At 37.9% G+C, this 25,337-nt stretch overlaps 1 protein-coding gene across 4 annotated transcripts in view; it reads right to left on the bottom strand.

Moving 5' to 3' along the window:
- The window catches only part of CLEC16A (C-type lectin domain family 16, member A), a 71,994-nt gene extending 48,036 nt beyond the window's left edge, over positions 1 to 23,958 (bottom strand). For 2 of the 4 annotated variants that reach the window (XM_014936551.1, XM_014936553.1), the window contains exons 1-11: positions 23,751 to 23,958; positions 16,373 to 16,501; positions 14,941 to 15,074; positions 14,005 to 14,153; positions 13,220 to 13,325; positions 12,019 to 12,024; positions 11,555 to 11,678; positions 10,484 to 10,658; positions 8,839 to 8,892; positions 6,231 to 6,344; positions 1,211 to 1,439 (exon numbers count right to left, since the gene is read on the bottom strand). In XM_014936551.1, coding sequence (XP_014792037.1) covers positions 1,211 to 1,439; positions 6,231 to 6,344; positions 8,839 to 8,892; positions 10,484 to 10,658; positions 11,555 to 11,678; positions 12,019 to 12,024; positions 13,220 to 13,325; positions 14,005 to 14,153; positions 14,941 to 15,074; positions 16,373 to 16,501; positions 23,751 to 23,830 — 1,300 coding nt within the window. In that variant the 5' untranslated portion in view covers positions 23,831 to 23,958. The remainder of the gene's footprint in view (positions 1 to 1,210; positions 1,440 to 6,230; positions 6,345 to 8,838; positions 8,893 to 10,483; positions 10,659 to 11,554; positions 11,679 to 12,018; positions 12,025 to 13,219; positions 13,326 to 14,004; positions 14,154 to 14,940; positions 15,075 to 16,372; positions 16,502 to 23,750) is intronic. The other 2 variants (XM_014936552.1, XM_014936554.1) reach the window with 1 other exon arrangement.
- Between the last annotated feature and the right edge of the window lie 1,379 nt (positions 23,959 to 25,337).

The raw sequence follows: 25,337 nt of genomic DNA on the forward strand, positions 1-25,337 counted from the left end.
AGTTTGCTTAAATTTCTTTATGGAATTTAACTGCTATAAGAAAATGATACATATACATAATATACGTAAGGAAAATCTACAGATTATTTTGGCAAATAAACAACCAACAGTAATCCCTCTCCCTCCCCTCCAAACCACAGGACATAAGAACATAGAACCTCTTTCTGGAAAAAAAATAATTCTTTGTGAAAATGCTGGTGAGATTGGGGCATGGGTGGGCATCGAGTTTCAAAGAGGGTGTAAATAGGTTTCCACAATTACAGCAAACAAGATACCTGGTAGCAAGTGGGAACTACTGGCTTTAAACAGAAGTATTAGGACCAAATCTAGCTTTCGTTTAACAATTTGGACAATGATGACTACTAAATGCACCAGTTTAAACAGTAGGTCAGGCAATATTTTCTTAAAATCATGGTATACAAAACATCATCAGTTATTTGACACCATTTACAGACTGTTTACTTGAATCAAAATGCAACTATGTTTGGAGAGGGTTGTCAAAGCATAAAGGTCTTGCTTCCAATTGCTTGCAGGCAATTCTGTCACATTTTTCTCAATTTGCCTGAAGTAAAGACTAGTTTCTGATGTAAAACCTTCTAATAGTCACTAACTAGTAAAATAAAATTACGATATGCTGCAAGACCACTCATCTTATAAAATCAATTCTTCTTAAGGTAAGCATTATGTTAAAAGTCCTGAAAATGCACAACTAAAACATCTAAATTAAAGATGTTTTCTTCAGTTTTGGACTATTTAATATCATCTTATACCATGTACTGTCACTTTCAATACACTTGTTGAATTTTATCATTGAAATATGCATAAATACTCCCAACCATCTTACAAAGGTAACATGGCTACACCATTTGCCCTACCACTGAAGGAAAAGTTACAAAGTTGTGAAGTCTACTTATAAAGTGCCCCATAATCATGTACAGCAAGGTGCAAGGCATGCATTTGTGATAAGGGCCAAAACCTATAGAAAGATATGAAAACACTTTCATAGTTTTTAATCAGATTAGAAGTATGTGTTCTGACAATGATTTAACATGAGAAAAAAAATACAGTCAAAGACTGAAACAAATTTAATAGTCCCACGTTTACCTAGTGCAACAAGAGAACAAGTCACGTAACAGATCACAACTAGGTCCGCACAGTAAGTAAAAGTATCCAAACTGTAAGTATCATTTTCATTTGCTGGTACACTCACCTTCATTTTCACTGCTTGTTCTGATGCCCTTTGAACTCGCTTCTGTACCTTTAGTTTTATCTAGGTCATCCTGGTTATCTTCAGATCCTCTCTCCTCTTCATCTTCTTCACCAACATTTTTATAGTTGGGTCTTTTCTGCAACCTCTTCTTCCCCTTCTGTTTGTTAATTTCAAGAGATCTCTCAAGTGTTTCTGTTGGTTTTATGAAACATCTGATACTGGACTTTGCCTGAAATTTGAAGAGTTTACACTGAGTTACAACAAGACATTTTTAACTCTGATAAAGAAATTTCAGTTCACATAAAAGAGGGTTTTTAGAATGTAAATTACTGCACCACTTACAAATCTCAAATCCATTTTAAAATACAAGAAAGCAGACCTCAAGTTTTATCAAATCATCGATAGAACAATTATTTCCAAAGTAACACATTCTGAAGATCTATCATTTAGAAGTATGACACGGAGACAAAAAGACCTAGAATTACCTTTTTATCAATTATTATTATTAATTTTTTTCCCTTCTATAAACTTTCTTAACAGGCAAGACAGCTAGTACATACAAAATTAAGATACCTTTTGCAAAAAGGGTAAAGGCAGCAAAATCTAAAAGTGTGTTGACAGCAATGTATTAATTCGAAATACACTCTTTAAATCCCTTTGGCACTAGCAAGGACAAAAACCAATGCTCTATGCCATGAGCGTTTTTTGACTCTTAAGCTTCCCTCAACAGCATACTAGTCCTTGTATCAACCAGGAACAAATGGCACTGACATCAACCAACCTTTTTTGGGCTTCCAGACACGGATTTACCAAGACTGGAAAACCAACACCGCTTCATTTGTTAGACTTCAATATACTTGTGTTCTACCTAAAGGTATCAGAAGTTTATCTTACAAGTCAAAACACTGGTTTTGGACAAGGTAGCAAACAGGATTCAAACAATACCTGATTTTCCTGATTAATGTTTTACAGAGAAAGACAATAAATTTAGATGACAAGTTTCTCCCAGAGGAAACAAGTATTTCCAAGGGTCTGTGCCATCCTAACAACAGAGACCAATGTATTCTTACGGAAAGACACTACAAGAAGTTCTGTGACTTGCAGGGCTAACAAAACTTGGGTTTTCCTACAATTTTGCTGGTTGTTTCTGAGCTGTGATGCTTTGAGCTCCCTTCTCACCTCTTAGGCCTGCCAGCTGGATTACCAGAGTACTTGCTCCCTCTCGCCCAGAGCTATAAACATTGATGAGTCAAACCCCTCCTGTTACTGAGAAGTGAAACACGTGTGGGGTCTTCCTGCCAGCACAGGTCTACATGCAACAAAACTGCTACAGAAGTTTCCTTACCTTTCAGACCTCAATCACATTTAGTTGATGCTGGATAAAGGGTTAAAAATTTAAGGGGAAGCAAGAGAAAAGAAGTAAGACCAGAGCAAACACAAAACTGAGTCCATTCCTTGCCTTGGGTGACTCGTAAAATAAGCATTGAAGATGACTGCAAAGAGGTGTCTGAGAAAAAGTTTGGAAAAATCTCTCCCTTCACTTAAGAAGAAACACCTACACATATAAAAATTAAGAGATCAGGAAAATATCTGGGAAGAAGCCTTCTACAAGTCAGAAGACCAAGGTGTTTCTCTGAATCGTCTTTTTAAAAAGGTTTTACAGAAATCTTGCAATTTCCTTACACTTGGCACTGAAACAAACTGTAGAGTGGGAGGAATCTTTCACAATACCAAAAAACCCACAATGTGAAATTTACCACTTACGTCCCCCAGCAACCTCTCTGATACATTTTTAGTCTGATCAAACTGCAACATAGAGAGTTAACCGTATAACCAGAGTTACAACCAGATTACCTTATATTGATGGCCTCTGGTCAGAAAAGTCATAAGGAAAGGGAAGAACACATTAAGTCCTATTCTTTAGGAAAAGTAGCATGCAAGTTGCTTAACACATCATCATCTTCCTGCATTCACTTCTTACAATTGTTTTCTAGAATCCTGTAGCCACTTTCTTTATGAAGAATGCATATACTTTACATCCTTGCATTTCTAATATGCTGTTAGCCATACAATCAAAATAACAAAGAACAATGTGTTCGTAAGCATTAAACCATGGTCTGGCCCATTTCAAGAAGAATGCTGAGAAAAAGTCAACACATATATTCTGATCTGCTAAATATAACAAGTCTATATACTTAAAAATCAGAATTAAAATTAATTTATTTAGTATATGGTTTATCTAAGGTGATTATACAGTTTGAGATGTTGCTATTTTATACTTTTAAAATGTCTTTCAATCATATTTTCAATTATGGTTTATCTTGTGCAATATGTGCTGGTAAAATCAGGCAGTACCAGTAACAACTTCTACAGGAAGGAGAAAGTAGGTTAAACAAGAAACCAAGAAACATGAAATAGGTAGAACTGGCCCACATCCGAATTATGCAGGAACACAGATCTCACAGGAAGTAAGGTAAACCTTAGAGTGATGACTGCTAACAGGTTTAAATATATTGTCACCTACACATATTCAACTCCCAGCTAAGAGTTAGTATTTCTTCTGATGCCACCTAAAACCAGAAATACAGGGAAAAAAATATGGAAAGAAAAGTGTATCTTAATTTGCTACACTTTGAGGTGGAGAATCTGCTCAATGGAGGCTGGGCAATTGTTACTGCCCTATGATGTTCAGCAGATCTCCATGGGTAGATTATTCTCAATTCATAAGCTATCAGCAGTTAGATCTGCTGGTGATTTTTTCCAGAAACTGATTTCCAGGAAAAAGTACCATTTGTTTCTGTCCTGACAGAACATTACTCTTTTGCCCTAAACAACCCTGGATACGTTGCATTTATACAAAGCAACTGCAACCCTTCTCAGCTTTTATTTTGTTAAGTATTCTTTACTCATTTAGTCTCCTATCATGTGACACTGCTTTTGGTAATCTCAGCCTGTACTCTCTACACCTCATTCCACTTTAATTCATCTTATTAGGAAGATGAATATAGACATGAGGTTCTACTTAGTTCAGGTTTTACAAATTACATGTTGATTAGAAACTAAGTTACACTTCTATTTAAATACATCAAGATATCTCTGTTACAAGAGATGAACAGTATTAGGTACAGAGCCCCAGGTATTAACTGGGACTCACCATAACACAGAGAAATATCCCCAAAACAACAAGCTTAATAGAGTATCAGAATGATTACCAAGGGAAATTAGAACAGAAAGGAAGTAGTAAAAGGTAAGTCTGGGTCTGACTTAAGAACAAACACAATTCCAAACCCAAAGAGTAAATTAAAAAATTCACCTATTACTTTTCTCTACTAACCCCAGAACAAGCAATTCTAAAGTAGTTTCTGAAATAGCTTCCTTTATTTAATAGAAGTTTGTCATTTCTTTGCAACAGTTGAATTTACTAAAAACTGGTTTCCCCCATGGAAGCTTTTCTTCACCCACCAAAAGCGCCATCACTCTGCTCTCCCCATAACAAAGCTCCACCTCCAGCAGCTTCACTGTCTATCCAAGAAAGCCAACACCCCTATTTATATACCTGTTCAGGTATGACAGAACTCCCGGTTTACATGCCATGAGGACACATTTTTAAGACCAGTAAGAAGCAGCCTAAACCACGACAGAAACTCTTAATACTCCTAACATTAGTGCAAGCACACAAACATATGCTACAGATATTGTGCAACTCTGTGCATTAACTATGACAGGAAAAGAAAATCTCACTTCTGCAACAACTGCTGCCCCACCCTCTCGCCACAAATTTCCTAGTAACAAAGATGCTTCTGCATAAGTAACACACATGACACTCAGTACGCAGCTAGCAGAAGGTCAGACAGTGCTAATGTAAGAGACTGCTTTATCTTAAAGCATTCAGTCAGCTCTGCTGTTCCACTGTTGTTTTTTCAAAGAAGGTTAGTTCTAAATATCAAGGTCAACAGTAAAAAATACCAAAACCCGAAAGCTACTGGCTAAGGCCAGCTCACACAGCAAGAAGAAATTTGAAAAAGTTGACTTGTATCATAGAAGAGGTGAAGTCTACCTGCTTCCCGAAGCTGTAGGAGCTATAGGCACATTCTTGCCCACCAGTGGCCAAGAACCAATCCACTGCTTGTTATAAATTAACCACGCATTCAGTAATTCTTTGCTGACCAGTCAGGCATTAGGGGACATTCTGTCTCAATCTTGAAACAGAATTACAGTCAGAAGCCTCTAATGCAAAGTAAGGTCATACTTACTAAGTATGGCCAATTAACAGCCAAGCATTTCACAAACTGTGAAACCCACAGCAAAAGGGGAAAAAAAACATGTGTCACACAAAAAGCACTAACAACAGTGTCTAGCAACATCTACACAGGATTAAATCTGAAGGTACAAGGGCAATAACAAAGCGATAGCACTCCTATCTCTTTGTGGCTGGTCTATATTCTCTTATGCATACTGAAGTGTGATCAATTTTACTGCTAAAATATTGGGAATATTCAGACAAAAATCTTTATTTCCTTCTATATCCAAATGATTTACCATTGGACCAAGCATTTTTCTAAGTCTCTCATTTCTACTACAAGTTGCATAAGGAAATAATTTCACAGGGAAGTTGTGATGACTCATTTCTAGTTCTCTACCAAAGAGCTAAGACCAAAAACTGAACAGAGAAGACTGGATTACAAAAGTGTCCCATCAAAATGATGGAAGCCTTTGTAGTATTTGAACTCTGGAGAAGCAACTAAGTATTATAATTTGCGTCCTACACATTCTTATGCCACTACCTGAAATATATGTGCATGCACAAAAATATTGGAACTTTGACAAGAATGTAATGCTGTAAGTTGCACAGAGCATTTTTCGTTTTTCATATGCAACAACAAAACCTGAAATCGCCTACTACCACTCTTCTCTCCAAAACACAAACACCTCAGCTTACCAAATTCCAGGTAACCGATTTTGTTTTTCAAATATTTTCTTTACTTCTGAAAAAAATATTAAAGATTAGTTGGCCACTTACTGAGTTTTTCTGTATATCTTGCTCAACTTTAGAAGAAAACACTGAGAGATCACCATTAAGTATAACCTCAGCCAACGAGTTCACCAAAGGGGCGTAATGTATAATTAGAAAAACCTATTGAAAGAAGGGTAGAAAGAAATATCAGACATATATTAGAGAACACAGACAGTTTCATAATTTCAGTCAATGAACATACTTCTTTGACCTTGTTAAACTGGTATCTTAAGTTTATGTATACTGTAAAGTACAATTGGTAACACTAATAGTTCATGAAATCTACTTCAAAACACAGGAGACCATAATCCCCTCTACAGGCAGGACACTTCTCTACATTTTAAGCTACCTAGTTCTAATAATTCTTCATACTCTTCCCCCCTTTTGAGAAATGTAAGTTCTCTCTCCTAATCAGCTTTGAAATGAAGTTGTGTGATATTCTAGGAAGGAACCATAACTGCTTCAGAAAATTGGGTGTTTTTTTGGGAAGCTACACATATTGATTATGGTACACAGCATCCACTGACCTTGTATGTCAATGACTGGCAGGACTTCAGTAAATACTGTGCTGTGCACACAATTACTTTTCAGTGATTCACAAGTAAATATCATGCAATAGGCTGAACTGGATCAGAAGTAGTTTTTCTGGCTATGAACACGCAATGAATTATGGTCTAGCTACAGAGCAGCTACATAACACAGGAATAAGGGGCATACTGCCTACAACATTAAAGCACTTATCCAGAAGTGCTTTGGTGCTTTACCAGGGTTCTCCATTTACACTAACCACTCTGAGGCAAGGCTGGGCCAGCAAAAAACTGGCTTCTGGACAGAACCTGCTCATATCCAGCCACAATAGCCTTATGTCAGCTTATATCCGTTCCCTTCACAGCAATATCAAAACTGGCAGTAGTTACGGCTGAAAAAATCCCCAAATAATTTTTAAATCAGTAAACCTAATCATTGTTTTGACAATATTCAGCTAAACATGATCTTCATGGTCAGAACCATTCTAGACCTTCAAAAGTGAAGTGATTATTAGCATGTGGTCGTGACCTATGTAAAACTTCGGAAAGTCACATACTTCAAAAATACTTTGAACAACCACACAAATCCCTCAAGCTTCTTCTAATTCAGAAGGCACAGCTTGACTATATACAGGCATGTTTTCGCATAAGTATGTTACATGTTCACTTTGTGAAGAGTGGATGAAAATCCATGATGAAAATCCACAGCAGTGCAGTGGATTTTCATCTGCTAGCATGAGTCTCTCAAGCACTCATCTCTATTAAAGGAGTAATGCCTAAAGCATATGCCTGGTGTCAATAACAGAAATAGTTATGAAGGTTTTTCAGGTACTCAGCGTACACTTTTTCCAATCCCATTCCATCAAAGACAGACTATGTTAAAAAGAGGTTAAAAAAAGGTGCATTTCTGCCAGTTACAATAAAAATAGCTTGATTTTCTATATCACATCGCGTTCTGATACACAAGATTTGTTCCCAGTTCTTTATGGTTAGGAAAAATGTTCCATTAATAAAGAACATAGATGCAAATCCTTAAGTGATCCCTAGCCAATAATTCCAACTGAAATCAAAGAGGTTAAAAGAGGTCAACATATACAACCCTATGGTGCAAATCCCTTTAGTTACAAGAAGCTGTTGCTCCCAAGGTTTTATCTGTGGTAAATAACTTCCACATCATCACAATTTTTTAGGTTTAACTTAAGCAGCATCGAATTAAAATCGTAAGTTCAAAAAAAAAAGAAAAAAAGAAAGAAATATAAATTCTATGAATACAAGTAAAAACTATTTTCAGAGAACATAATTTAAGAAAATTAATCTCAGAGCAATGCACCAAAGACCACAGGGAAAAAAAAATTATTTTTCTCTACAATTAAAAAAAAAAATAATTGTAAAACTCTCTTCATTTGAAAATGAGTTCCAGAAATTAAAAGAAGTGGGACTGATAAGAGTAAGAAATAAGTATTTAATTATAGATTTAATGTACAGACATAATGAAATTAAAATTGTGAGAAAGTTTGAGTTTTTGGTGGTGATGGTTTTTTTTTGGGGTTGGTTGGCTGGAGGGTTTTTTGGGTTTTGAGTTGGGGTTTGGGTTGGGTTTTTTTGTTTGTTTTTTTTTTTCCCCTAACAATCAAAAAAACCCATGAGATCATTGCTCCCTCTATGTTTCAAAAAGGAAAATTCAACCTGGAATCTTCCGTAGCTTAGGCAGATTCAAAGTACAATATAGCATTTATCTAAATTTCAGCCGCAATTTTACTAAATTCTCTCCTAGCAAGTTGCATGGTTCTACTATGCACCACTTGTCAGGTGGTGTACATGAACTATAATCACTGAATGTTCTGAAGGCTGCCCCATGCTATGGGATCCTCAGAAGTTAACTCAAGTAAAGAGCTATTTGGTCTGTCCATAAAAAGGCAAATTATCTTCTTTTCTTCTTTTTAAATGGAAACTGATAGGTTTAAAACTTTTTTGGCCAAACTATCTTCAATGGCTTTGCTAAAATAGATGAAAATAAAGTATTTCATAAATCATAACACTACTGCAAAATATGTCCTGAAATAGGACAAAATTCTTAAAGTACTTACTTGAGAAAGAAGATACAGAGAAACTTGAAAACTTATTTTTGGACGTTCTCCACCCTACAGAAAAAAAATGTTATGAAAAATGCTGATTAATTTATGCAAAGTTAAAGCATTTACGCTGTTTAATATCTTATTTAGAGCAAAACTTTTAATATTGTATCGTTCCACATTGTGCCACAAAATATTTAGAAAGTATCATGCTCTTGAACATTCACTTTTTGTAAACTATTTCAAATGAAGACTCTCTGAATAAGCATATCCCTTACCCTACATGCTTGAAAACTGGCTATTCATTACTGTTTTTCAGTCACTTCAGTAACTTATATTTAACAGATGAGTATCTGAGAAGCATGTTGGTTTTCACTACACTACTATTACTTCAAAAAGTACTTCTTAGTTAACATTCATTAAAGGCTGATCTAAAAATTAGCTATTCAGAAGCAATGAAATACTACGCACATAATAAAAACACTTCTTGACATACACTTCTCTGCATCAAGTAAATCACATTAGCCAAAAATATTTGAAGTATAACTTGAGCACAACAGTGCTAAATTTCTATACCAGCAGTAATGAAAGTGTTTCGCAAAATAAATCAGTGATACTTTAAAAACCACCACCAAATAAATTCATCAGTTATCTCAAGAAGTAAGAATAGCCCAATTTTATGATCGCAAATATCTCTGACCTTATGATAATAGACACATATGCCTGAAAACAGGAGAAAAAGCAGATTTTTTTGTACACGCATGAGTAGAAAGAGTTAGAGTAGCTGAAATGAAAGTAAAGTCAGCAAGTCTGTTTCACTCTATTTCAAAGGCAAGACAAGCAGCTGATTGTTCTTCAATCTTCAGCGCACATACAATACACTGAATTCATTAATTCGCAGTAAACCAGACCTCTAGGTTAATGAAAGTATGCTTAAGTTCACAAAGCACTGTGTATCTTAAGAACAAACACCACTACAGATAATTAAAGGGGAAGGGACTGGGGGGAAAAAAAACCACAAACACCTAAATAAAAACTGAGGAATAAACAGAACAATGAATATTTTATTTTTTTTTTGGAAGACAAGTGAATAGTGGAATCTATACAGGCTTTAAAAGAACAGTTTCTATTTCATTAAAAATTAGCGTTCTGCTAAATTTAAAGGCCATGCTTTAAAAATAAATTCACCTATATCACATTCAAACATAGCTTACCTGCAAATAGAAGAACCAAGTATCAAAACCAAAAGTTTGTATTTTCTACCTGGAGTGGATTTTTATACCATGGAAAATTTGTATGTATATTGTGAAAAGATACTATAATCTGCTTTTGCCAGGAGACAAGTTACCATATCAGAAAAGGAAATCACACAGCTCCCAGCATCAGAGAATTGTAAACCCTTTTCCAAATGTGCAGCTTTTCTCATCTCCACTATTGCTACCATTTAACAACCAAATAATCCAAAACAGTATTTGGTGAATAAAGTTTCATCTATTTGGCTCTTGAATTCAGTCTCAGAGTACTTCCCCTACAGTTACCTTATTTAAACCACTTAACGTAAAACATACAAACACAGATATCGACACTATTAACCCTATAACATCTGCTGAACAAATCATTATGGCTACTGAAAGCAAATTGTTTGCAGGTATTAGCTTACCTTATCCTGATTTACTAATGAATACACATAGAGGGGAAGAAAGAGCCTATTCAGTAGGTGGTCTGTCAGCACATCATTTAAAAATTCACAATTAATGATAAGGATATCATTAAGGTAATGTAAATGATCAAGATGTTCTGCTACCAGGTCACTCAGTTTGCCTCTGTTTCTGTGCCTGAAAAAAAAGCAGAAAGTCAGTCTCAGATATAATCAATTGCCAAAGTCTTAAAAACTTAGGGAAAGAATTAATGTGCATCCCCATCCACAAATCACCCTCTGCAGATCAACAGATGTTCTCAGTAAAGTCAACTAATGCAGCCTGCAAACAGTATTCAGGCTTGCATGTGCTTTAGAATGCATATATCAAGTTTTTCCCCAAGTCTTCAGAAGCAATGTTTTTACAAAACTTCTTTCCACTGCCAGAGTCTTTTTACAAGCCAGCCCTAAAAAATATTACGATTTGTTTTCAAAAATAAAAGAAGAAATCTACGTTGTATCTAACATCTTCAGGTTAAGAAGGCAAGAAACAGCTGCCCATTCTAAGGGGGGAATGGGAAGATAAATCGGCAAAATATTTATGTAATTGATAGTGGAATAACACACAGGAATTTCAGGTCTGACAGTTCTCATATTAAATAAAATTCACCTTTCCAGTTTAATTTTTTTTCCTAGAATCTTTTTAAAAAAAATCTGTTCTACTGAGAAGATATACAGGATATAGGAAAAGGAGCATTAAAAGACAAAGTTAATAAGATTGAGAAGCACTAAGTCCCATTTGTGTCTTCCGTACAGCTACCAAATTTAGCAGAATTAAAACAAAGAGGAAAAAAAAAGCATAGTGCCAAACACTAATTTACTGGTATGGGTATTAGCACAGATAGTGCACACAGCACTAACCACTATTAATTCAAAGAATCATTAAAAACCTTTGCAATAATGAAACGCTTGAACAGTCTACAAGGGAACATATTCAGAAAGTAACTTAACTGGATTACTACAAACAAAATAAGGAGACTATCAACATCTGGGAAAAGCATGTCCTTTCAATACCCAGCACTTGTAAAAGCTTACTCTTCATCAGTCTGCACACAGTTATCCAGTTCTATCACGTGGCTTCCAATAAACCAAACGAGGTTGGAGAAATAAGGGACAGCAGTTTTATCTCTAATGTAATGCAGCATAGGTTGGTTGTCCACTGAAGAGAAATTGTTAAAAAGAAAAAAAATCAGTTGCCAATTAGGTTTTTTTTATTAATTTTAAAGAAATATAACAAGATATCTTCTGAATTTTGATTACATGCTAGCTTTTCACATGGGTATATACCTAACATGATCTTATGCATGAAATGGACATCTACAAAAGTGTCATATCAATTCTTAACTGGCTTGAATGAGCCTAATGTATTTACATAGGTCTGAAGATAAACAAACTTAGCGGAGTTCAAAGGTTTTTTTTAACACATTCTTTACTAAAAAGAATAGAAAAAAGCGTAAGAACAAAGCAGTAATACTGAAAGTCAAGCTAGTTAGACTTACATGACACTGCATTAAGGAACACAGGAATCATCAGTGAAGGAAGGGCAAAAGAAACAGACAACAGTTAACAGGATTAGGAACTGGGATAGTGACATCCTCCAAAAGGGTTTAAAAAGCTAAAGCACAAAGCATCTAAACTAGAAAATACAGGGTAGCTGTTAGATCAGAATATATGCAAATGGATAGTAAAAAAATTATGAAACCTCAACATCTAAGCTGTGTTGTTTCAACTCTAACCTTTATATCACTACAACATTCAATGAAAATTCTAGACAAGTACAGGCCCTGCATGAACATATTCCACAATACATACTACCTTACAGCATGCTGATTTCAGAGGTAGAAGTTCTGAATACACACCAATTTTTTGACAGAGATCACTGATATTTTCAGTTTATTACAGATCTTATAGACCCCAATAAAAATTTAGGGGGAAGTGACTTTTGCACATTGTCTAGTCCAAACCCACTCTCAAAGTAGCAATAACTTCAAAGTTCAACCAGGTTGCTAAGGGCCTCATTGAGTTTTGAAGATCTCAAACAACACATATCCCTCAATTTCTCTGGAAAACTTGTTGCAGTGATTAAATATTCTCACAGTGAAGTTTGGAATTTTCTTCCTTATGTCCTACTGGAACATCCAGTAAAGGAAGGCCAGTCTCCTGGCCTTCACTGGACATCTCTGAGAATGGTGTAGATCTTCCATAGATTAGAGTGACCTAGGAGCCCTAGAATCACATTCTAACACACTTCAAATCCAAAAGGAAGTGATGTAGCCACCAAGGTTACTGCTTCATACACTGTAAAGCTTAAGTTAATAAAAAAATACTCAATATTCTTAAATAACTTTTTTTTGCGGGGGAGTGAGGGTGGGAGTCAGACGGTAGTGGTTGTTTTTTAAATACAGTCATATTCTGATCTCCGTTGGAAGGAATGCTAAAGTTCCTCGTGTATGCTTGACACTCTTGATTTTTTAATACCAGTTTCATCTATGAGGAAACAGTACTGTTTACAAGTACATACTATAGGTTTGGGGTTCTGTTTCATAAAAACCAAAATGTGTATCTGAAGCACGTCAACATGCTAAACTTTTCAAGCTCATAAAACAGACAGAAAACCTTTAAATGTAAATAACTGAAAATTAAAGTATAATGAAACAAGCATTTTGTACACATGCCTTTTTTAATATATAAAAAGCATACCTTTGTAGACATTCAAAGTTATAGTCCTAACAGCAATCCTGACCATGCTTTCTGGGTGGTTAAAAAATTTAATAGCTTCAGTGTACAAAGCAAAGTCATTAGTGTGCTGTAACAAAGGGAAAGAAAGTATTTATCGATTAACCAAAACATGTAGAGAGTATTTGTTGAGATTCTGTATAAAAAAATGTTTCCCATTAATTACTCTGATATCTTTACCTTCTACTCAAGTAATCGAAATGATTTTACAATGCACAGTCAGCTGCATTTGTAGCTCTGCATCAAAATAAACTACTTTAAGCATCAGAACTTTCCATGTTAGAGCCGCACGGATTCAGTGCTTTAACACCCTCTTCTGGCAAAAAGTGGAATGGGGCAAAGAAAAGCCCATTTCAACTTTGGCCTGTGATTATTCAGGCTTTTCAGACTTTGCCTAAACCCCTTAGAACCAAGTGGTGCAACAGAAAAAAATCCTGTTTATAAAAGCACAAGATAACAAGGCATAAACAAGTTGAATTCTCAGGGAAGTAGACTTCAGAACTATTGAAACAGTCCAATACAACACTAACTCCCAGAGCTTGATTTTATTATAGTTGTATGAGGACAAAGATCTTTTTCATGCTTTTCTAGAGACTTCCAAAAATGAATTCTCTATCACTGATATTACTGTTATAAAAATACATGTAGGACAAGCTGAGACAAGAGACTAAATAGAATATGTTCCAAATTGTTATCAATTTCTAATTAAAGTCCTCTTAATGTTATACTGCAATTCTTTCTTCACTTACCTCATTATAAAAGAAATGTACAGTATGATTGTTGAGTTTCAGAGAAAGAGTTTTCAAAAACGATATGTAATATGCCATGATCTCCTCATCAGAAAAGTCAAATTTGTGGACAATAATAGAATTTACATAGTTATTAGACAGCAGGTAGTCTGAAAAATAAAAGACATCACACAGGTTAACAGAAAATAAAAAAACATTATGGTAATTATCTGTATTTAAAGTACCAGCTAGAAACAAACTACCTAATGCTTAAAGATCCCAATTTTTATCCAAACAACTTAAGTGATGGCTCCAAGTGGTAATATAAGAAAATTGTTCCTAACAAAGGTCTCTGCTCCCAAGAACAAGACACCTGAGAATACACTTCACCTTCCGCAATTTATATAGACATTGCGGCTAATAAATAACACTTTAAAAACCCTCTCTTTTCTTCCCAAATATGTATATGTTTGTATATGACTTTCCCTTCACAGAGAAGGTGGAGTTGTGGAATACTTGAAAGTATTTATTCTCTGTCCTCTTTACATGTTCCAAAAAACCTTGAAGTAAATGTAAGTGGCTGAATGCCAGCCCAGTGATGTCAGAACACTTCTAGTACAAATGAGACGAGTTCCACCGCACAATCTGTGGCAGCAAGGCAAACATTTCAGACCACAACTAATCTGCTGACTTAAGGAATCCCTTGAAATATGCAAAATAAGTGTTTCAGTATTACCAGACAACTACAAACTACTTCGGTACTACTGAAAATTTACATTAAAAGGTATTCCAGAGTCAAATTACATCATATTTTCAGCAGTGTTCAATTTAAAAGATTGTTAAGAATTCACATAGTGCTTCTGTGAAGGGCCTCTAGGACTTAATTTCATTAAATGAAAGGGAATTCAATCAAATCTTGATCAGTTAATCCTAAACAGTTTAAAAGTGTGCTCTTACACAGAGATGTTTCATGACTGATGTTCTCAAAAAGGATGTTCAGAGTCTGCAGAAGCTGTACACACACATAACGACCGGACTTCTGACGCAAGATGTTCAGGAAAAAAACAAACATATTCTTCTCCAAGAAAAAGCTGAAATGAAATAGAGGTGTCATTAAGTCAGGACATAATTTTACTACGATTGTGGACAATTCTAGGCAAGGTCGACAAACAGCATGTTTTACATTTATGAAGAATTATTTTGCTAAGTTTTATCTGTATAACAGAATAGTATCTTCCAAAACCTTAAATATTAACAAGAGCACTTAAACATTCAAATTATGCAGAAAAGGGATGCCTTTTTTAAATTTTATTTTTAGTGTATTCCAATTTATCAGGCAGCTTACCTACCTTGCAGCCTTTATTTTGAAGGGGAGAGCCTCTAAAAGGTTACATTTTGTTAACTTGCCCCTTTTACGCTAATATGCTTTTTGTCTTCAACATTGTAGACCTTAATTTTGATTCACTTTTTTTCCCCCACATCAGAAGCAAGCATTTCATAGCTTATTGTACAATTAAAAAAGAATTGGATGCTTGCAGTATTTTTAAACCAGACATGCATGGAATTTAAACAGTGTGGACTCTTTTCTACCAGGACATCATGAATACATATCTGTGAAAATTTCTTTTACATTAACTGCAGAAAAAACTCATTCCTAAAATTCTCCCAAGCAGAGAAGACAGTGAGGAATGTGATGGAGTTACAGTATAGATATGAATAATCAGAGTAAGTTGATTTTCTTAGTCCACATCATAATCCAATCATATTTAAATCATCTATTAAAAATAAACCCAACCAATCCCTAAATAAGTAATTAAAATTACCAAACACCTTAAGCTTTACTTATCTAAATTACAAATTGCCTTTGCAGATCTAGCACCTTGAAGCAAACAGCCAAGCAATGGGCATTAACACAGCCAGATTTAAAAATGTGAATATTTGTTTTCAAGTTTATTTTTCTATCACATTATTTTGAGGATTAAAATAATATCTGAACAAAAACTCTAAAAATCATAGCTAGAATAAGATATGTATTTGGAGCATTTTATACAAACTGAAGTCATGTGATACTAAGAGATGTACTGAGTAAACCTGGGCCCTAAAATAGGTTAGATTTTGTACTTGTATCAAAGATTTGAGAGTCAAACAAAAGCAGTACATGAAAGGGGCTCTGAACTTGGAACACTTTTTTTGTTAACAGAAGCAAATTCTGATTCTTTGTATGACAAGAATATGATCCTGCTTGCTTGTCTGTTAAAGGACATAGCCTTCTATATACCATCCATGAAATACAGTCTAGGAACAGTTAACCTTTTAAACTAGATCTCTGTGCAACTCCAATCATTCTTCAAAAACAAAACCAGAGTCAAAATTGCTTCTATGTACTTACTCAAATACCGAGCTGTCATTCTGATCCCCCCATATGAGGATCTCTGTTATAGAACGAATAGTCTCTACCAGCAGGTTGCGATTGTGATCCGTTACTGTCGTATTTTTAGTCAAAACATGATACATATACCTAAAAGAAAAAAATAATGACAAGTAATATGCTATCCTGCCACTTTCATATGCACCACGTTTGTCTTTAGTCACTGTAACTTAGACACATACACTATGTTTAATCATTGTACAATTTTAAAATCCTAAGATTTCCTTTTAATACTGACCAGAGAGGAGAGTAATTGCTGAACAGAATATGTAACAAACAAAACAAATACATGACTAGCCAGGTGATTTATGAATGCTTATGTGTAAGTTAACATAGGACTAGAAATTATGCAACAGTTGTCCCATGGTGCTTCTTATGACAATGAAGTGTATTTCTCTGGAAGTATTTTAAAAGTCAAAGGAGTGATGAGCAAGAAGAAACAGAAGCAGCAGGTAAGCATACAGTAGCCGATACGGAAAAGTATAATTCTGGAAGAGACACATGCAGATCTAAGCAGAAAAGTTAGATCTCTTCTCCTGTCTGCAGAAACACTATACAGATTCACATCAATTTGATAGCTAATTATCAGGACTGTCAAAGACTATTCATTCACCATGGCAAAGCTTAATCATCAGGTTTCTGGCCCTTCAAACATAGAAGTACTGATTGGAAAGATGGCAAATTCCAGCTTTACCATCTCAGAGGACAAGATTTTAAGTCTGTCCAGTAAAGTTTAAAGAAAACGTCTGTCTATATTATGACAGGTAACCAGAAGCTAAATACAACTTGAAAGGCTTGTATTTTAAGTCTCAGACCTCAGTCAAGGAAAGATATTTCTCTCTTACTTTTTTTTCCCTCCTGAAATAAAATGTTACAAAGCTTACTGTTTGAGGGTGGTTTTTTTGCTTTTATATAGTAATAAAGAAAAAGGATGGATGCAAGAAACTAATTACATAAATTATGAAAGTAATAAAAATTAATCAGAGTAAATAAAAATATAATCAGAGAAATTTCATGTCATTTTAAAACTGCAGGAGCTTAGATTACTAAACACAGACCATATATTGCTATACTCCAATCAATTTAAAAAGAGGAGTAATATCTGAGCATTCAGGATTACCTAAGCAATATACTCATAAGTGTTTGGAAAGGAAGACAGATTTTCCATACTATCAACCTTCCTGTGAAAAGCGGAGTTAATCAAAACTCCTAGGATCCACTTTTGGGAAACCAGCCTGTGTGTCCTGACTCTGGGGCAGCCTATCATTAATTACTTTGGATTCCATGAAAGTTAGTTCAGTGGTTCAGGTTGAAATTTTAGGAATCTTATTGCTGTGATGCAGGTGTTTAGAATTCCAAGACGACAATTTTTAAGCAACAGACCCAAAGATCTCAAGCAGCTATTATGTAAAAGATAAATATACTAATTTTGCCAAGCTACTGTAGGCTTGCAGAAAACACTGTGCATTTCTAAAACAAAATTTTGGGGTGTCTGGTTTAAAGTAAGTTTCAAAAGTTTAGATTAAAAACAGACTTGAAATCACATTTCAGAAAAACAGTATTCCAGTCAATTTTATCCATACTAAGAGATCGAATCACTGCACAGGGCGAACATTCAGCTGGAAACTAAAATGCCATTTAGCTGAACACACATATCAGGCTGTTCCAACTATTTATCAGACAAAACAAGATATTACCAAGTTTCAGAATCTTTTTCATGCTTGACTTCAATTTAAAAAAAGTTTTATCATATTTGCCGTTTACTTAAGATTTGGAAAATTTAGTTTGGGGAATCATCTTCAACCACTGAGCTCAGCTGGCCAGAGCTTCACAGGACTTGTTGCAAGACATAGTCCCTCCTCATAAGCCACGCAGGAAGCAGAACCTATTTCAGAGAAGTTTATTACGCTATAATGGTAAAATCTTAATCGCTTGATGATCTTGGTATTGCTTAGTCATCAAATAACAATTTTACTGTGTTTAATATTGCACAAGGACACTGTGAAATAAGCAGCTCTCAGAAGTTCACAGTTTTAACAAACTTCATATACTGCATGTTCCCTTCCCTCCTCCCCAAAATCAGCAATGTGATAAAGCCTACATCAAATTAAGGTTAACCTACCAGACAGCAGAGGAAAGAGGGAGAAAAAGGGAAGAGATGGCTGGAGGGGGAAATAGATTGGCTTTACATAGTCTTTATCTTCAGTAAAAAGTTTTCACTCCCTCTTCACACTGTTTTTTCCCCTCATAAATCAGTGCTAATTTTTCCAAATCCAGAACAGAAACTGCTCAGGTTGAAACCATTCCAGGAAAAGTTGATTCATAGCTATCTCCTACAGTCAGAACTGCCTGGTCACGTGCTGTACCATAACAGAAGTCACTACCTAGCAAGTCAAAGAGCATCCACAAATCCTCTTCTAACTGATCCCAGGATTAGAGTTCCAGATTCCTTCTACAGACACTGACAGCATGATGGCTCACAGTGAAGATCTGAGAGTTTAAGTCTGACCACCTGTAAGAATTCCCAGGGCTTTCTAAAAGAGGACACTCTAAAAGAGCCCTGAAAAAACTTCCAATTGTGGCACTATACGTATTATCAGAACAGTTAATTGAAAGAGAGCAAAACCCAAGTCACTGCTCTGAATATGCATCAGTTAATGGAACAGTAAACAGCTGAAGACAGAAGGCAATTAAATCAGGACAGTACATTCCACAGCAGTCTGTATAGTAAGTGTTAAGGAGAGTAATTAATGCTACACTACTTCACATATTTTAACCTATATATTTGAAGTCATACATAAATTATTGCACCTGTGAACATATATTTCCCATTAATGAAGTTACATTATGCAAACTTGGGAACAAATTTCACTCCAACAGCAGAACGCTGGGAATGGGAAGCAGTGGGAAGAATTACATGCTATTCCCTCACCTTAGGAGTCTATGGAACACAGAGCATTGCAGATGCAAAAAGCAAGAAACATTTAATAGTCAGGGATACATTAACTCCAAATTAATTTACTTGATATCAACATTACTGCAAAGTGCCTTGATTTGCTAACATACTGATGCACTTAGAGGAAACCTGGGCTTTGCTTTTAAGCTATTCCATTATCCACTTACTTGAAAATGAATTAGAAAGCATGCACATATTCCTTCCTCTTACGAGAGATGCAACATACCATATCATGAGAATATAAAGTATCACACAAAATCAGTATTTTTATATTCACATAAATTCTTAAAGCCTGTCTTTAAATGCTGATTACAAAGGGGCCAAAATGTTAAACCCTCAAAGAGGAGTTTTTTGTCATCTCTGCCTTTCTATATCTGAAGACTGGGTTCAAACAAGCAAAAACCTAACAAAAACCCACCATGCAAGAAGTGTCAAAGCACCTGATACCATCAAAATCAAGGAGAGATTTTGACAGCAACTTAACAGGACAAACCAAATTCTGAACATTTTTCTGGTAAGAAACCATGCTCAAAGGGTAACACAACTCATTGATATAGAAAGTGTGTTTTAATGACTTTCCTACTTATTACTTACAAAAATACAAACAGGTAAGAGTTTAAGGAAGTCAAGCACTCAAATTAAAAAAAAAAAAAACAGACTTAACCATAACATGCTTGCTTCTTCATGCTGCCTGTAACTATGTAATTACACATTGTTCTCATAGAGGAAATTCAATGTATAGCACGGACAGTACTTTAGGAAATGAATCAGCCGTGAAACAAGTCTTCAATCATACCTGTTTATGGACATTGCATCTGACCAAGTCATGAGAAATGTTCAGCACCCAACTCTAATGGTATAAAACCTTTTGTGCAATCAGTATGCAATTAAAATACCAAGTGCAGAGCAACAATGAGACACATACTTGAAGGTAACAACAGGGCTATATAAAATACCTCTTAGAAAAGCAGTAAAAAAGTTTGCATCTAGAAACACAGATTCTAAGTTTAAGTTCCACAGTCTTTCACTTTAGCAGGAACACCAGAGATGAATCACCAGATTATGAGATGAACTCTTCAGAAACAGTCAAGATATCACCACTTAAATATTGGCATAAATGACATAAATCCTCTTCATCCATTCCAATGCAAAGTCAAAGTTTCTAGACAGATGGAGAAAGAAGATCCTCTCAAGTAGATCTGACCACGTATCTGCTAAGGTTAGACTATCCTCAGCTGGACATTATGAAAGAATTTTTGGTAGCTTTAACCGTAGGTCACAGCTCCTAAGGACAGGAGCTGCAGAAGCAGATTACAGTGCCTATCACAGTCCGTGGCTGGAGAGAACCGTAAGAAACCCTGACCCACACAAGAACATCTGGCTTACATGCAAAGGTAGGCAACAAGAGAAAGAGAAGAACACGCAGCTTGTGAGAAAGCACTAACTTCACGTTTCGGTAACATGACAGACTGTTGGCTAAAACAGCCTTGATGTATTTGCTTTTAGAACTGGAAGCATATAATGAACAGAGCAGAGGACTATATAAAGGGAGGAGAAAGGTCTCATTTTAAACTGCTGGATGCCACCTTTAAGAAGTCGATGCTGGCCTTGTTTCAACAAGACAGAGTCTCACCTAAAGATACAAGTCATTTAAGACCATTTTCACAAGTAATCACTAACATTGTTGCTGTTTCCAGGATAATAAATGGAGAAAGCCTAAGGTACTGACATCCCTTTACCTACTAACCAAAAGACACAAAAATATCAAGTTCTCTGAAAAATAATACTCAGAAGCACTCAGGCGGTGCATAGTACTGTTTCATAGCCTCTCTAAATCACAATTCAGCAAGGTATTAGAAAACTGGATTAAATTTTAATTGTTTTCACTAGACAGAGAGACTGTATCAGAACACTTGATACAAATAGCCTCACAATTTTCCTTTAGGCAATCGGTTCCCCCACATGTTTGCAGAAAGACTGAATAGTAACATTTCAAAAGCAAGCCTCAAACAGACTGCAATAAACCTGATTGGGAAAGGAAATTCCAGATTCAATGTTTACTGACAAAAACCAGTAACTCCCTCAGTATTACTAAATAGGTGTATTGTTTACAATTTAGACTAAACTCTACATTACACATGTTAAAAAATAAAAATATTCCCATAAGGAGAGCCCAGGCGAATTTCACTCTTGTAACATAGCATAACATAATTCATATAGGCTAAGCTAACCTACAACAGCAAGGTGTGTGTTCTACTCAATACATTGATATGGAACACAATGTGGGTTTTTGATGAGTTGAACAAATGAGAATGTAGGGAACTCACAAGACAGTGAGCTTATCAAGACCAACTTTATTTAATGACCCCAAAATGAAGGTCCTTTGCCCTTCTTTCTTCTGTGGCTTTTCCCACTTCAACTGCTACTGCTTAGAAAAGCCCTAAATTTCACTTTACCATTAAGTAGCTACCTTTGCTGTTGACATCCAGCTAGAAACTGAAATTCATACAGTCTAGCTAAACAAACAGCTTAAAATATACATACTCTAAACAGATCAACTGTCTTCACTGTCCTTTACATACTACCATTTTAGATTTCATAATTAAATAAATTATATGCAAAAACCAAAACAAACCCCAAAAGCTAGTATTTTAGTAGAGAACTATATGCTTCAATTCTCAGGTAAGAAGTCAAGCACAAGCCACAATGCTTATAGCCCAATTCCCTTCTGCTGCAAATCAAACAGCATCCTGCTTTTTTCTACCCTTTGTGGTCCCGAGAGAATACATGATCACATTTTTCTTGCCTGAAAGATTCTAACATCCTAAAGCCTCCCTCTCACCAGCCTCTTTTCTCTAAATTTAAGCTCAAATTCTTCAAATTTCATCATGCATCAGCATTCTTGCTCTACCTTCAAGTGTAATATCAAAACCAGATAGATCTAAAGCTTCACTAATGCTGAGTAGTATCTAATGACTACTCCGTTTATGTTAAATAGAACATTCCTATAGTTATATCTGAGCCTGACTTCTCCCCTTTTTCCTGCAATGCCAGATCATGTTGATTTACTAATCCAACCTACCATGCTTTCAAAATTACTTTCTGCAGTGCTACTGTCCTATCAGTTTTGTACTTATGGACTTGATTTCCCTGTCTTTGGTAAAAAGTCATGTACTTCAATTTGTCTTGCTGGTTTTGAACATTTTTCCAGTTTAGAGACAAGGGCCAGAATCCATAAATCATCTTGATAAAGTAACTGCAAGATCCAAATCTAGTGTAAGTGCATCCTACTCATTACTGCAAGACCCCGTTCACATCATCCTTGTAATTTGACTAGTCATTGAAAACTACCAGCTACTTATTTCTCAATGAGCTATGTATTCACAGCGATCTAATTTAGAAGATGCTTCCTCTCTTAACAACCTCCTTTTGTTGTTCAGTGGAAAGAGAAGCTATAACAGTGGACCTTATTTTTTTCACAGGAGCAGAAGCCTTAAAATGGAACAGATAATTTAAAATTGCTTTATTCTTTGTCATCCTTCCAACCCTCCAGTGCCAGAACTAGAAAAAACTATCCCACCTTCTGCAGTCAGCAGTAACACAAGGATATCAGACTCCTGAGACTAAGATTACAGTTCTCAAGCTCAAGGGCTTTACTTTTGAGCCTTCTAACCAGGGCAGATCCCCTAGACCTGCAAACCTGACTACTAAGACATACACACACACACTTCAAAAGGTCTATATTGTTCACAGGCTGGGACCAGGCTCCTCACTTCCCTGTTTTAACCACTACCAGGAAATAAAGTCCTCTCTCAAGAGGAATGCGATACTTCTTGTATTTATCACCTCTTACACTCGACTCCACAGGACAAGCCTGTGACATTATTAAAAAGCGAAGGAACACACATCGTAACCATGAGTGTTACATGACATCACGGAACCGCGTCTGCCCTGAAGAGATTTTGGGACGAAGAGGCAGAAAAGGGGCAGATTTCCCCAGGCAGGACACCAGCCCGCCCCGCACGGAGCCTCTGTGGCCGCTGGAGAACCGCTCCGGCAGCCTTCGCCTCGGGAGAGCTGCGCCCAAGGGCTCAGGCGAAGAGGGGGCGAACGGCCCAGCCGGCCCCCGCCTCACGGCCCCGAGCCGGCCCCCGCCTCACGGCCACGAGCCGGCCCCCGCCTCACGGCCACGAGCCGGCCCCCGCCTCGCACCGCAGCCCTTTCTGAGGTAAATTCCTGCCCCGAGCAGCTCCGCAGACGCAGCCCGTCCACCTACCGCCCCTCCCGGCGGCTCCTACGCTCCTAGTCCCCTCAGAACCCGGCAGGGCCGCCCGCTGTCCCCCTCACAGCTGCCCCCGAGCCCGCGGCCGGCTCCCCGCTTACTTGAGATGGTCCAAGGAGTGAATGCTGCGGGCGGCCTTCCCGTGCCCGCCGCCCACCCAGCTACGGGAGCGGCCGAACATGCTGGCGGAGAACAGTTCCTACGGCCCAGCGGGGCTCTACGGCTTCATAGCCCCGCGGAGAAGGAAGGGCGTGGGGCGAGAAGCGCCCGGGCGGGCCGGGAACGGGCAGAAGCCCCCTCAGCGGCGGCCGCCGGCGCACACCAGCGCCCAGGCGCATGCGCGGGCGGGGCACGCCGGGAAGCGCCGTCTCGCGCCCCGCCCCGCCGGCGTCGCGCGGACTGCAGGTCCCAGCAGGCTACGGGGCGGGGCGCGAGCCCCCTCACCGCCCGCCGGGCGCTCTGTGGGGACGGCAGCTCCCCCGGAGCCCCGGGCGGGAAGGCAGCGGCGCGGCACGGTACCTGCAAGGAAACGGGGGAGTCCCCGGGGAGCCCGGCATTTTCTCCTTTCCTGTTAGGATTTCCACAGGAAAGTGGAACCGCCGGCCCTAAGCCGCCCACCTCTGAGGATCGCGCCTGGACGGCTTCTCTCAAGTCCCCCAAGTGGGGCTGCCCGGCAGGTGCCCGCCTCAGGCGCTGTGTCTGCCGTGAGGCCCCCCCGCACCTCCCGGAGCTGCGGGGCTTGGCTTCGGCCTTTATTTAATTGATTCACAGAATCATAGAACGGTTAGTGTTGGAAGAGACCTTAAAGACCATCCAGTTCGACCCCCCCTGCCATGGGCAGGGACACCTTCCACTAGACCAAGTTGCACAAAGCCCCATCCAGCCTGGCCTTGAACACTTAGTTTCTTTATGCAATTAAAGCAAAAAATCTAAAAACATTATGACAGTCATCATCGATCCTGTTCTCTTTATTCTGCTTTATTAAATTAGTGCTTAAGCCAATTCAAAACGAAACGTGCCTCTCTCCATGAGAGGACTGGTAAGTTAGAATGATATAAAAGCCTACATTTAAGCAAAACTAGCCTTTCAATGTGTGCATATACCTTCCAAATACATTGTAATTTGAGGTAAAATTTGGCCCCTGCCGTTCCTTGGTCACCTTTCGTAACTCAAGCCAGCGCAGCGCGGGAGGGTCGCACGACTCGGCAATGGAAATTCAGCTGCCGGCACTCCTCTTGCGGAGGTATTTCCCATAAATATTGCACAGTTAGTTTTGATGATGAAGAAATTAATTCGAAGTAAGAGCTGAAGGCGTCGAAAAAACCCTCAAGCTTAAAATCATGCCTTTGATCATACTCGGAGATAGGCAAAGCTTCGGTGCCTCCCCCGAACCGGAGCGGCCCCAGGCCCGCTGGGCTGCGGCAGGAGGGCCTTGTCCTCCCGCGGGGGCAGAGACAGACAAGGCCCGTCCCGCCGCCCCCCCGGGCTGCCGCGGGGCTCGGAGAAGGCGCCGAGCGGGACCGCAAGGGACGGGTACCACAGAGGCGGCCGGCCCTCGGGCAGGCGGAGCGGGACGGGGCGGTCGGAGAAGGCGGCGGAGGCGCCGTTGCCCGTCACGGCGGGCTGCGAGGGGCCGCGGCCCGGTAAACATCCGCGGCGGGGCGGGGAGCGGAGGCGAGGGGGCGGGA

Source organism: Calidris pugnax, unplaced genomic scaffold (genome assembly GCF_001431845.1).
Source record: "Calidris pugnax isolate Ruff unplaced genomic scaffold, ASM143184v1 scaffold17, whole genome shotgun sequence".
NCBI lineage: Eukaryota > Metazoa > Chordata > Aves > Charadriiformes > Scolopacidae > Calidris > Calidris pugnax.